Source organism: Mauremys reevesii, linkage group 4 (assembly GCF_016161935.1).
Source record: "Mauremys reevesii isolate NIE-2019 linkage group 4, ASM1616193v1, whole genome shotgun sequence".
NCBI classification, from domain to species: Eukaryota; Metazoa; Chordata; order Testudines; family Geoemydidae; genus Mauremys; species Mauremys reevesii.
Window position 1 is genome coordinate 26,668,283 of NC_052626.1, and position 14,082 is coordinate 26,682,364.

The 14,082-nt window shown below is 38.3% G+C and overlaps 1 protein-coding gene across 2 annotated transcripts in view; it reads right to left on the reverse strand.

The window, feature by feature from the left end:
- PAPOLA (poly(A) polymerase alpha) overlaps nt 1–14,082 on the reverse strand; it is an 85,051-nt gene that overhangs the window by 46,000 nt on the left and 24,969 nt on the right. For both annotated transcript variants that reach the window (XM_039535221.1, XM_039535220.1), the window contains exons 2-10: nt 12,677–12,850; nt 10,458–10,524; nt 8,905–8,986; nt 8,245–8,354; nt 7,797–7,850; nt 6,121–6,232; nt 2,558–2,647; nt 2,316–2,454; nt 98–170 (exon numbers count right to left, since the gene is read on the reverse strand). In XM_039535221.1, the coding sequence (XP_039391155.1) occupies nt 98–170; nt 2,316–2,454; nt 2,558–2,647; nt 6,121–6,232; nt 7,797–7,850; nt 8,245–8,354; nt 8,905–8,986; nt 10,458–10,524; nt 12,677–12,850 (901 nt within the window). The remainder of the gene's footprint in view (nt 1–97; nt 171–2,315; nt 2,455–2,557; nt 2,648–6,120; nt 6,233–7,796; nt 7,851–8,244; nt 8,355–8,904; nt 8,987–10,457; nt 10,525–12,676; nt 12,851–14,082) is intronic.

The following is a 14,082-nucleotide window of genomic DNA, read 5'->3' on the forward strand; positions in this document are numbered from 1 at the left end:
TATAATCTAAAAATAAAGTTTCCCTGGGTTTCTTTAAGCAGTTGATTTTACTCTACTGTACAATGTAATTTATAGGGGGAAAAAATAATACACTAACCCTTGGGTCCCATACAGGCAAATTAAGATTGCATTCTTCTGGCTGTTTCAATAGCACTGGATTTGGCCATTCCCTGTTTAAAAAGATTGTAGCACTGAATAAGACTAATGGATATGACGACTTATTTTGTAAAACATACAATACGTTTGAATGTGATTCTTCTTCATTTTGCCCTCCTGGCACAGCATCAGATGATTTTTTTTTTCCCCCTTGAAGTCAAGTCAGTCTACTGTCGGTTTTCAGTTGCTGAGCTAAAGACTTTATGTGGATTTATAACAATTTGCTCCAACACATCAGCACAAAGCGCTTTCTGTGCCTCTTAATTAAGGGAATGAAACAAACAAGTAGCTGTAAAGCAAACTTCTTTAAATTGCTCTTCAAATATACTCAGACTTTAAGGTCAGAAAGGACCATCCTGATCATTTAGTATGACCTCCTGCACACTGCAGGCCACAGAACCTTGACCACTCTTGTAATAGATGCATAACCTCTGGCTGAATTACTGAAAGAATCACCTCTGAAAAGATGTACTACTAATTCTGTATTCGTGCTAGTTCTGTTCATCGACAATCTAGAGAAGAAACTATAAGTTGTGACTACAGTACATTGCTGTATGATTACTTATTATGAACTACATGCACTCAATTTTAAAAGGTTTTTCCATCCAGATTATTAAAGAAAAAGCATGCCGAATGAAACGCTTTCTAAACGAAATGCAACACTTCTTCTCTTCAAAATGCCCTTAACCCTATACAGCACCGCTAATTAAGAAGTACATTTAATAGTCCAATAGCCACCAATTAGGTTTTTTTAAAATTAGTATTATAAAAATGACAGTTACCCGCAATGGGGTTTCTCAATACTTGTGCATTATGCTCTTGGGCAATGCACATGATTAACAGTTTTTAAAGTCCTCACATAAAACTGGCAATGCATATGCTTTGAGTGTACAGTACCCCATAAACAGGGAGTTTCAATCAATATGCTGAATCAGCATCGTGTGACATGAGGTCAACAACTTGCTACTTACAAATCAAACCCCTACAAATACAGGGCCATCAGACCCTATGAAGCCACTGGACTTTCAGAAAAAGTGAACTGTAATAATGGTCTTCATGTTAGCAAGTTAAAGCAGACATGCTGAACTTAGTATCTAGTTATCATTTGGTACAAGGATTTTAGAAAGTTTCCCTCAACATCTCACATGAGGGACCACATAGCTCAAAGTTACAGATACAATTACAGATTGAATCCTCTTGTTCAACTATTCTCTGTGTACATCTTTACAAAATTTTTTTTTTGTGCAATTTAATTTACAACCCCTTGCATACAACTTCTTTCATATATGTAATTCTTGAGACAATTTTTTCATCATTTTTGGATTTTTGGGATTTAGGACAATGCAAACAAAAAAGACAGAGGTCCTGAGAGTTCCCCAGTTTTTTAAAACCCATTTAAAAAAAAACCAGTAAAAAACCTTTTTTTTTTTTTTTTTTGTTTTTGGTTTTTTTCTTAAAGCTTAAAAGAGTACTGCTGTCCTTGGATATAAAAAAACCCAAAACGAAAAAGGTGAGACCTGTTTGATCCAAGAGACCTGCCCCCTGCCCTATCCAACTTGCCCCCGCCTGCCCCCTCCCCTCCGCTGCCAGTGAGTGTGGGGAAGTTGGGGAAAAGACGCCCTCTGCACTCACCGGCACTGGGAAGTGGAGGGATGCGGCTGTTGCCGGTGAGTGCGGGGAGTCCCTTTCCCCAAGCCCCTCCCCACAAGCGACACGGCTGGGGACGGGGTGAGGGAAGCGGAGCGAGCTGCTCCCAGCCCCCCACTAATCCCCCGGGCCAGTCTGGGACTGCGGGGTCCCCAAAATTGCCCCCCCCCAGCTCCTATCTCCTAGACTCTGGGGGGGAGCCTGACTGCCCCCGAGACCCTCTGGCCCTTATCCAACCCCTCGGCCCTCAGGGCAGCGTGTCAGAGCTTTACCGCGTTGTATGCAAACCCGCGTTATATCGGGGTAGAGGTGTAGTATGTCATATAACCTTTAACAAAAGGCTATGTTTTCTACCTCACCATATAACACAACTCACTAAAACAGAGACAGCAATATACTTTGTAAACTACCAACTTAACCTGATACCAGCTGAAGAAATGCCATAGAAACAAGACTAAAATTCAGTGTCTACAAACAATTTTATTTTAGTGTAATCTAAAATTAAAACATACCATTTAGAAAATACCAAGAAAAATTTATGTACAAGAGTTGATGCTATTGCATTTGGATAAAGCTGGCAAGTTCTTGCTACTAACATTGCCCAGGAAACACCACCAAGGAAACCTAGTATATTGGAATAGATGTTGTGGCCTGTTGATGCAGGGGAAAAAAAAGACAGAAGAGAATTAGTCATCATCATCAGTCATCGCTGATAAGAATTTATTGAGAACCTGTTTTCTGAGACTAAACTTACGTTTTGCCCACAGTTTGATAGCTCTCAGTGTTAACCTGAAGTTGTCGATGTTTGGTACTAGATGTAAAATTTCATCGGTTACCCTGCAACCTGGCCAACAAAAAGCATCTGTTACCTCCAATGGTTAACGATAAAGAATCTGCCCTCACTCCACCTTCAAATCTACTAAAGATTAGCACAACAAGAAATTATGTTTCACACTTGGCTCACTTATGTTTTGAATGTGAAAAGGGTGTTTGCTTTTAATACATTTCCACATGCTTTTTATTATGGTGTACAGCAGCAGCATTTTGGGGAAGAAAGGATAATTCATATAAAAATTAGGACTGTCAATTAATCACAGTTAATTCATGCAATTAATCACAGTTGTAATCACTTTTAAACAATAGAATACCAACTGAAATTTATTAAATATTTTGGATTTTTTTTTACATTTTCAAATATATTGATTTCAATTACAACCCAGAATACAAAGTGTACAGTGCTCACTTTATATTATTTTTTATTACAAATATATGTACTGTAAAAACAACAAAAGTTATTCAATTCACCTCATGCAAGTACTGAGTGCAATCTCTATGGTGAAAGTGCAACTTACAAATGTAGATTTCTTTTTGTTATGTAACGGCACTCAAAAACAAATTATATAACTTTAGAGAGTACCAGTCTACTCATTCCTACTTCTTCTTCAGCCAATCGCTCAGACAAACAAGTTTGTTTGCATTTGCAGGAGATAATGCTGCCTGCTTCTTGTTCACAAATGTCACCATAAAGTGAGAACAGGTGTTCGCATGGGAGTTCCGTAGCTGGCATTGCAAGGTATTTACGTGACAGATAAGCATGAAGGGACATACAAATGTTTACCGTATCTGGCACGTATATACCTTGCAATGCCGGCTACAGAACTCCATGTAAACGCCTGTTCTCGTTTTATGGTGACATTTGTGAACAAGAAGCAGGCAGCATTATCTCCTGCAAATGCAAACAAACTTGTTTGTCTGAGCAACTGGCTGAACAAGAAATAGGACTGAGTGGACTTAAGCTCTAAAGTTTTACATTATTTTATTTTTGAATGCAGTTACAAATATAGAATTATGTATAAAAAGTAAGTTCAACTTTCATGACAAAGATTGTACTACATTACTTGTATTAGGTGAATTGAAAAAATACTATTTTGATTTTTACAGTGCAAATATTTGTAATAAAAATATAAAGCGAGCACTGTACACATTGTACTCTGTGTTGTAATTTAAACCAATATATTTGAAAACGTTAAAAATAAAAATATTTAAATAAATGGTATTCTATTGTTAACAGTGCGATTTATTGCACGATTAATTTTTTTAATGGCTTGACAGCCCTAATAAAAATTAAAACATACAAAAAAGGGAGGTACCTGCATAACAGCAGTATACAAACACAACAGAAATATGAAGAGCAGCGATGTTACACACTGACTTCTTATAACTAGGATCAGATTTTTAAGCAATTTCATTGCTATGGAATTTGACATAAAATTGGACTGCAGAATATAAACAATCATGTTGAAAAATTAAGCTTATAGCCCTCATGGTTGTGAAATCTTCCAAACATGAACCATTGCAGTGGTGAGTTTGCAAAGGAACAGCCTCAAACAACAGCTCTGAGAGATATAAACAACACCTCTACCCCGATATAACGCGGTCCTCGGGAGACAAAAAAAATCTCACGTTATAGGTGAGACCATGTTATATCGAACTTGCTTTGCCCCCCACTCTTCCTTGTTCCCTGACCGCCTCCCTCCCTAATCACCCCAGGACCTCACCCCTACCCAACCCCCCTGTCCCCGACTGCTCTGACCTCTATCTACCCCACCACCGACAGGCACTCACCGGCAGCGGTGGGAAGCAGAGCAGCACGGCCCCAGTCCACTCCACTCCACTCCACCAGCTCCCAGCCGTGGCGCTCTGCTTCCCGCCATGGGCGAGTGCGGGGAGGTTGGGGAAAGGATGCCACCCCCAACATCTGTGGTGGGAAGCGGAGCTATGTGGCCCCAGCCCGCGCTGCTTTCCTTGCCCCAGCACCAGCTATGTTGCTGGGGAGCAGCTGGGGAAAGGTTCTGCACTCACCTGCCCGGCGGGAAGTGGAGCGAGGCGGCCCCCAGCCCAATCCACTCTGCCAGCTCCCAGCCATGGCGCTCTGCTTCCTGCCGCCGGTGAGTGCAGGGAGAAAGGACACCCCCACCCCACGTACTCACCTGCGGCGGGAAACAGAGTGCTGGGGCTGGGAGCCGGCAGAGTGGAGCAGGCTGGGGACGGGCTGCTCCACTTCCACCGCTGCTGGTGAGTGCGGGGGGGGGAATCCCTTCTACCAAGCCCCCTCCCCCGCTAATCCCCAGGGGCACTCTGGGACTGAGGGATCCCCAAAAGTGCCCTCCCCACAGCTCCTTCCCCCCAGACCCTGGGGGAGTGAAGCCCCTGATCGCCCCTGAGACCCTCTGGCCCTTATCAAACCCCTCGGCCCTGGCCTGGCCCGACACTCTTAACACACTGCTCAGAGCAGTGTGTCAGAGCTTTACCGTATTATATGTGAACCCGCGTTATATCGGGGTAGAGGCGTATACCATTAACTCAGTGGAGTACCAACTCTGAAGCTTACGGATGCATTATAGTACTAACTTTAACTGCTTCATCAATTTTAGCTAAACTCCTCTAGTTAATGTATGGTGGCAACTATTGCTGTTAAACTCAGGGAGACAGCTAGTTGGTGGGAGCCAGGAGTTCAAGGCCCCTTAACAAGACATTTCACACAAGCAGAAGGCACAATGGTGCTGAAAATTTGAAGGCCAAATAAAACTGACTTTAATAAAACAAGGAATACTGTCCTGATTACATTTTTATTCCATATTTAACCTAATAAAATGCCTATTTTTTTAAATTTATTTGAAGCAGTCAGAAGTTCCTATTTGCCACAGAAACCAAAGAGCCCTTGCTTCAGATTTTATGCCTAGTTTGTGACAAAACATGTGATCCCGGGTACAGAGTTGCATTATATAAAAATGCAATTTTCATCTACACTTACATTTGGATATGTCATGAAAATGCTTATTTCACACCTCAGAAGTTAGATGAACTATAAAAACTTGCCAAATTTATTGAGGGTCTGACAGCACCTAGCAAGTAATCCTGATACTAGGTAGGCCACAAATCAGTAGTGTTTTGACATTCCTAATTTGCCATGGAAGAGACTGCTTATATATATATTTCATGAATAAGTGACTAGTGCTCTAGGTGAGACCTCCACAACCAACCCAATTTGAAGTTTCTAGGCTTCGACGTTTAAGATGTGATTTGACAAGGAGGCATAAGAATCTAACAGAAAGAACAGCCAATTTTTCAATATGCCATATCATAGTATTGCCTTGCACAAGTTACTTTAAATGTAGGCAAGTTGAGCCACCAGGAGTTCACTTAAACTTTGCAACTCAGCTACATACCTATTGTACTGCCTCTCTCCCCCACACCCTATTAGACACTAACTTGACAGAGAAACTGATACTCAAAAATCCACAGTTTTATACATACCGTTAAGACTTCGTATGCATCTAATGTCTAAATTTTTAAGTAGGCTATCATCTCGAAGGTCCAAATCCTCAGGAATAGTCTGCAGTGCTAATCTTGCAAACAAAATATCAATCTAAAAAAAAAAATCCACAGAAAAAAACAAAAATTGACTTTTAACCCTCAATCAAGTTATTTAGTGAATTATTTTAATCAAGTTTTCTATCATGACAAAAAAAACACTTATTCCCTTTACGGTAACTAATCTCTTTCCACAAACTAAATGGCCTAAGCCTGAATGCCTTTACCACTAATAAATGTTAAAGAAATGCTCTTAGCATCCGCCCTGCTTCCTGTGATATTACCTCTAAGTCAACTCTAGGATGCAAGAAAAGACCCAATTCATCTAACCTGAGATTGAATAGGGAAATCGGTCTGAGACAATTTTCCTTGCAAATACCATTGAATTGCAGAAAAGAAGTGAATAATTTGCCTGGCACTGAACTTGCATTGAGAGTTGGGATTGTGAGTCAGGGACCCCAATAGCTGCTGCAGGTTGGGGCACTGGTATTGACACTCCTACTGTTGTCTCTGGCTTTTGTATTTCTTTACAGATGCTGTTTTGGAAAATCTTCCCAGCTGTAGGAGGAGGCAATCATTCTCTTCCTGTACTCATAACAAGGGGTAGGAGAGAGACCTGACTAGAAGGGATACAGGATGAGGGAGCATAACTCCAAGCTAAACCTGGGGGCAGGGGGAGGAGTTGTGATTCAAAAGAGCAAAAGATGAGAGAGTATTCCCATGCAAAGGATTCTGAACCTCCTAAACTATCTGCCAGTGGATAACCTAACCCAGTCAAAGGGATTTGATAAGAGATCTCTGGAGGCAGAGAGTTGGCATATTATCAACAAAGGAAGCTAATGGGTTGATAGGTGGTCAGAGAGGAGACTACTTTTAAGAGATGTAAGCCACTCATTTTTGTTTTTTCAGTAACTAAGCTGAAAATACCATACCTAAAATGTAAATCTAGATATAAATCTAGCAAACTATCTTTTACTATTTTCTCTGTTTTTAATAAATCTTATCTTGAGTCCAATTGCTTGTGTCCATACAACATCCCCTAACAAAAAAAAAAAAAAAGTCCTGTAATTTGTAAGGAATAGTGCTGAAAGACAATGAATTTCTGGAAACTCCCACCATCTCTGTTAAGAGGCCTAAAAAAAGGCAACCACCACTTGCAAAAAGTTGTGTTTCATTGAAGTAGGTAAGCAGAAAGGGAGAAGCCAAAAGACCAAGGCGAAGACAGAACGTGGCAGTGTTGTTAGTCAGAGATGTTAAATGGAGTTTGAAAATATTGGGCCAAAAGGACCACCTTGTTCTCTTTTACCAAGAGATTTAATTTTTGAAGTAATTTTGAGCTTGAAGACTGGATAATTAAGTGTTAATTTTTGCTAGTACTTGTTAAAAAAAACCACCATAAGAATTTGTCATTGACTTGCAGACAAAAAAGTACTCTATTAGTACTAATACTTGCAACATTCAAAAGGCAGCCTTGTGTGATTGGCAGTTCACACAAGCAGTCGCCTTGACATATAACTAATAGGAATTACACACACACATCACGGGGAACCCTAGAAGTGTTAATGTTTTGATTATGACTATAGTAAAACAAGACTCAAAGACAGCTGGCTAAACCTTACCTCTATCCCATCAAAACACAGTTTGATAACTGGGACAAACGCCTCTTCAACAGCCTGGAAAAATAAATGTTCGGTATTATTTTCAACATGGAAAAGAGTATCCACAAATAACACAATGACAAATTTAAATTACTACAACATTAGAATTTATATTGAAATTTCTTCTCCTTCAGACTCAAAATGATTGCAATAAATAGAAGTAACTGACATAAATCTTAATACACAGTAAAAGTTAGATGCTACCATTTTAATAGATAAGTTATAGCTATTTTCAGTTTATGTCAACTAAAATCATGGTGTGAATCCTGTGGGATTTGACGGCAGTCTTTCCCACTCTTAATAGATGTAAACCACTTTTGCTTTACTTATTTATTCTGTATTTTTTCTGTTCACTAATTTTACATCATCATTTGTGTCCAAACAACCCTTTGGTAGAGGACCAACATACCCTTAAGTCTTTTACTTCTTCCTGTAGTTTCAGTTTTTCATAAAATGAGGTGAAAAAGTCACTCCTGTCAACATGCCTTGGTGCAACACATAATGCATCAATATCAGCTCCTAAAACACATGTTCATAAACACCATGAGGCTACAGACACTCTATACAAATACATAGAGAATACCAGCAATAGCCTACAACATAACATTCTATCAACAAAGGAAAATGCAATAGTTATCCTTCATATAGCTATAATCTAAGTACAAGATATTTCAAGATGCGCTCCAAAAGGATCAATTAATGTGTCTTTACAACCACTGGACACATTGAAAATACCTACATATCTCTCTTTGGTAAGGGAGGTTTACAACAGTTTTCAGTAACTGTACATTAAAGTCCTGAGAATCCAGATATACTCATTCCTCATACAACAAAATTATGTGCATCTCTTTGTAACTTAGCCCTTTTACCTCCCAGACCTTGAACAGAAAGGGTTCCAGGATCTTACTTTGAACTGACTCAAGGCATCAAATGAAATCATATACTTACCATGGCCACATGATACTTCAAAACCAAAGTAACTTTTCTAATGTCTTACATATGACATTTTATAAATACTTCATTGGTCAAATATATAATTTTGTTCCATAAGCAGCAAGGTAAATTTTACCTTTTGTGTGCACCCCTAGTCGGTACGATCCAAACGTAAAAATTTTTCCTCCAACATTTTCTATTACGGATTGTGGAAGATTCTAATGGAGCAAATATACAACTAGTTATTGTATAAGCAAAGGACATTCAGACAATGGACAAAAGTTACAAGAGAAAACATAACAATGCAAACAAAGAAAATAGATGTTAAATTGCATATATTAAAGCTCATTCCTGTTTGTTCTCATTTTAAATAAATACACCAATAGCTAGAAGTTACCCAATTATCAACACTAGGTCACAATAATGGAATTTGGTGGAAGACAGAGGTACTAATTTGATACTCAGGAACCATGTATGATGTGACAAATATATACTATAGTGCTAGAAATTCGATGATGCTAGTTGTCACCATTCTATTACTTGCGAATCAACGGTCGAAAGATGGTTTGTGGACACAGTGTTCTGCTTAAGCTTGCTGCAGTAACATATTTAGCACATCCAAGAGACAGGAACTCAGTCTATTGCATAAAAACTAAGGTGTATCTGATCTAGTATGCATGGAACCATTAATTATGTTTATAATATTATACAGTTATTTCTTTCAACTGTGATTTACTTCTAAGAAACTTGCTAAATATAAATGTATCCAAGACAAAAATCATCAACAAGATGGGCAAGTATAATATTAAAAACTACCAAATCCATGCAACCTAAGCCCCACTTGTCAATTTTGGTTTTACATTCATTTTTCACTTTTATTTTAAGGGTTTTCCTCTTCTGTTTAATGTTTGAGTAGACATTCACATAAGGAAAACCAACTATACAGAGAAAACAGTAAAATCAATTACACACAAAGTAAGCTGAAAAAAGGCTTTTAGTTATAGTCATCTTTGGTCTTAAATATATTATGTAAAAATTCAAACAGAAATGTGATTTTCAAGTTCGTATCTCTAAGAACTAGAAAATGAGAGTAGCTTAAAAAGTATGGCCTGACAATTTCAAAGAGCATTTTAAAAAAAATTAAAAAACCATTACTGCACTAAGAAAGTAACATTGAAAATTGTAATTAGGTGCCAATTTAAGTAAGTTCTGAAGAGTTAGACTTCATAGGAAAAGTTAAAATAGCTCAATGTAAACTATAAGATCTTATATTTTGCTCTATCACAATATATATTTATCTCAGTCTCAAAAGAACTTTATTACTCCCAACCACCAGTTCAAATGATCAGATAAAAAGTGTGTTGATAATTTTAAGCATGAAGTTAAAATTCAGTTTTTAATAAGAATATGTAATAAATTCCAATTCCACTTGAAATGAATAGCTCCCCCCTCCGATTTGAAAATTAAGCAGCAGCTAAAATCTCTCAACATCCATTAACACAGAAGTTTCAGTCTTGCACACCTATCTAGTATGTGTTTACTAGAAGTGAAATCAAGAATATTAATCTTACTTTTATTTTCTAGTGAGATAAGTGAAATACATCTCTTGAACTAGGAATACATGCTGGAATTATCTTGTATGCAAGAAATTTTAATAAAAGTAACTCTACAAGGAAAATACATCCATACCTTGATTTCACTGATTTCCTGTATCCATTCCTTTACCAGATTATTTAACTTTCCCAAAATTAGAATCCTGTTGATACAATATCAGAATTCACAAACAATAAAATTACAGCAAACTAATGAGCTTTACTAAGATTTTGATCACCATTACATAAAAAGGTAAATAGGGTACATTGGAAGTTAACAGCAAATCTTATCTGTTTTAATACAGCTACAGAATTGAATACATTCTGCAACTATTTCCACAATTTTTGTTACTCTAGTTGAACAAACAAATATTTCAGTAATTTGAGCCAATAAGGGCTCTTTGGGATACACATATGAATGAACTGTACACAGATTTTTAAGTGTGTGCATCCCAAAGATGTGAACTTTCTATCATTTGCTCAGGTTCACATTTCCTGCAGTAATGAACAGTAGAAAGACATAAGTTTCAGAAAGTTTTAACAGGAGATGTATAGACCAGGGGTAGGCAGCCTTTCAGAAGTGGTATGCCGAGTCTTCATTTATTCACTTTAATTTAAGGTTCCGCGTGCCAGTACAGTAACTCCTCGCTTAACGTTGTAGTTATGTCCCTGAAAAATGTGACTTTAATTGAAACAATGTTAAGTGAATCCGATTTCCCTATAAGAATTAATGTGAGAGTGTGTGTGTGTTAGGTTCCAGGGACATTTTTTTCACCAGACAAAAAACTATATATTATATAGATATACACACAGTGTACGTTTTAAACAAAATTTAATACTCTTCACAGCTATGATGATTGTGAAGCTTGGTTGAGGTAGTGAAGTTAGAGGATGGAAGAGGAAGGAATGCCTTACTGCTAAATGATGAACTAGCACTCGGCTGAGCCCTCAAGGGTTAACACACAGTTATATACATTATGGAGATATACCTATCTCTTAGAACTGGAAGGGACCCTGAAAGGTCATTGAGTCCAGCCCCCTGCTTTCACTAGCAGAACCAAGTACTGACTTTGCCCCAGATCTCTAAGTGGCCCCCTCAAGGATTGAACTCACAACCCAGGATTTAGCAGGCGAATACTCAAACCACTGAACTATCCCTCCCTCCCCACAGCTGTTGTTAATGTAGCCTCTCACACAAGGCAGCACGAACACGAGGGAGGGAAGGAGGTTAGCAGACAGAGACAGACACACACCTTGTGTGTGGGGGAGAGAGAGAGAGATGCATACTGCCCCTTTAAGTAAGGTGACCCACTCTTAAGTACATTGTCTTTTAAGTGGATCAGGAAGTTGAGATAGCAGCTGCTGCCCCAGGCGTTCTCTGTCTCTCTCCGTCCTCCCTGCTCTTTACGGAGAAGGGGTAAGTGTGGTGCAGGAGCAGAATGGAGGGGGACACCCTGACATTAGCCCCCCTTTTCTTCCCCCCTGCACAGCAAGTAGGAGTCTCTGGGAGCAGCTCCAAGGCAGAGGGTGGGAGCAGTACATGGCAGTGGGGGGGAGGGACTACTGAACTACCAATTGCTAGCCTGCAATTGCTAGCCTGCTGGACGGCTACAGCACAGGGAACTTAGGGGAGCGAGGAACTGACAGGGGGAGTTGATAGGGGGGCTGCCGGTCCACCCTGGTTACAAGCCCCCACCAGCTAGCTGCAATGGGCTGCTCTTCCTGGAAGCAGTGGACAAAGCAGGTGGCTGCCAAACAACTAGAAGGGAGCATTGCACAACTTTAAACAAGCATGTACCCCAATTGATCAGCAACGTAACAATGAAACAACGTTAACCGGGACGACTTTAAGTGAGGAGTTACTGTAATATATTTTTATGTTTTTAGAAGGTCTCTTTCTACAAGTCTATAATATATAACTTAACTAGTGTTGTATGTAAAGTAAATAAGGTTTTTAAAATGTTTAAGAACCTTCATTTAAAATTAAATTAAAACGCAGAGCCCCCCAGGACCCGGGCAGTGCAAGTGCCACTGAAAATCAGCTCGTGTGCCGCCTTTGGCACATGTGCCATAGGCTGCCTACCCCCTGGTATAGAGGAAAGTAAATGGGAGTAATACTAGAAGAGGGAATACATAAACTAACACTCCCAAATACTAGCCTTAACTTATGGACATTAAAAAACTGTTAGAGCTCTGCATTCTGAGGGATTTTTCACTGATTCCTACTGTTGAGGAGAAAGAGTCCAGACTCTTCCAATAATGTTGTTAATTTTGAAAACTGAATTTAAATATGATTTTTCACTAGCATTCACTCACCTGCGCTGCAGTTCCTCCTCTTCTTCAAACACACCAAAGGGCTTTAGGGTATCAATTAATTTCTGGGTAAGTATACAGTCAATCTCCTTGGGGGAAGCCAAACTGATAGGTGAGGTAATGCCATAATGCTTCTGTAGTTGCTGTGTTTGTTGTGATCCCTGGGTTGTAACTGGACTAAAAGATAATTAGATAAAATTACTGTCAGACACATGACAAATTCTATTTTCTTTCATCATCGAATAATCAGCACAAAGACAGATCAAGGAAAAATCAGGATAAATCTTATTTGCAACCATTAGACCCCATAACCAGATTAAGTTGTCACTTTAAGGTGAGTTTATGTAATTATTTTTATCTACTCTTGATCAAGGAGTGATTATTTACTGTGAAAAGTTACTATAAATTGTCACTTTAGTCAGATCTGCTCCCTAAATACTTTAAAAGTAAAGTACTTTTGAAATCAATATAAACTAGTTGAAAACCAATGCACATGTCCACCAGTATAATTAAATTGATTTTAAAACAATTGTAATTAAACTGGTGCAATTTGTGTGCATGGACAAGGCCTCAATGATGTTAAGAAAGAGAAATTTGCCATCAGGAACAGTTTTCAGATAAGCAAATGAGGGCAAATGTGGTCAACCATGTACTTCAGAAACAGGAAAAAAATACAACTTCAAAAGAAATCTACAAAACAAAATCAAGAACCAATTAATAAAATTTGAACTGATTATGTGGAACAGTTTATTATTTTAAAAGATGATCAAGTTTTATTACATAATACAGAAATTGTTTGGTAATTGACCTATAAAGAAAATCCTGAAATATATAACCACTTTTGAGCACAGATGATTGACGTTCATATGAAGACAATAGTCACTCAGATTAAAATTAGTGAACAGAATTAATATTTTTGACCCAAAACTGTCATATCTAAAGAACAGAACAATGAGCAGTGAAAAGATGTTTTGACTAAAAGATTATTCTCAGGAACATATATGAGCAACAAGGTGGATAAAAATCAATCTTGTTAAAAAAATTGGATTTTTAAAATTTAAAATCAGATTTTTTTTGATAAAATGCTTTTTCAAGAAAAACCTATCTAAAGCTAGTTTTAGATAAGATACAGTATAGCTCAAAGATATCTCATCATGGAATAGGGATTATAACTTCTAATTCTACAGTATGAGACAATATATTCATGTAATGTTTAAGAAAAGTTTTGTAAATGAGTTCCAATAGTTCATGGATTAGGGATCCAATCTGATGGAGTTCCAGGGGCTTCTGAATAGATTATTTAGGTTAATCTTTCTATCTACTCAATGGGACTCAGTACTCAGTCTAGAAGATACCCCCAGAGATGCTTACTTTTGCAGTTCTCAAACTATGGATTTGTGTCTCCAAAG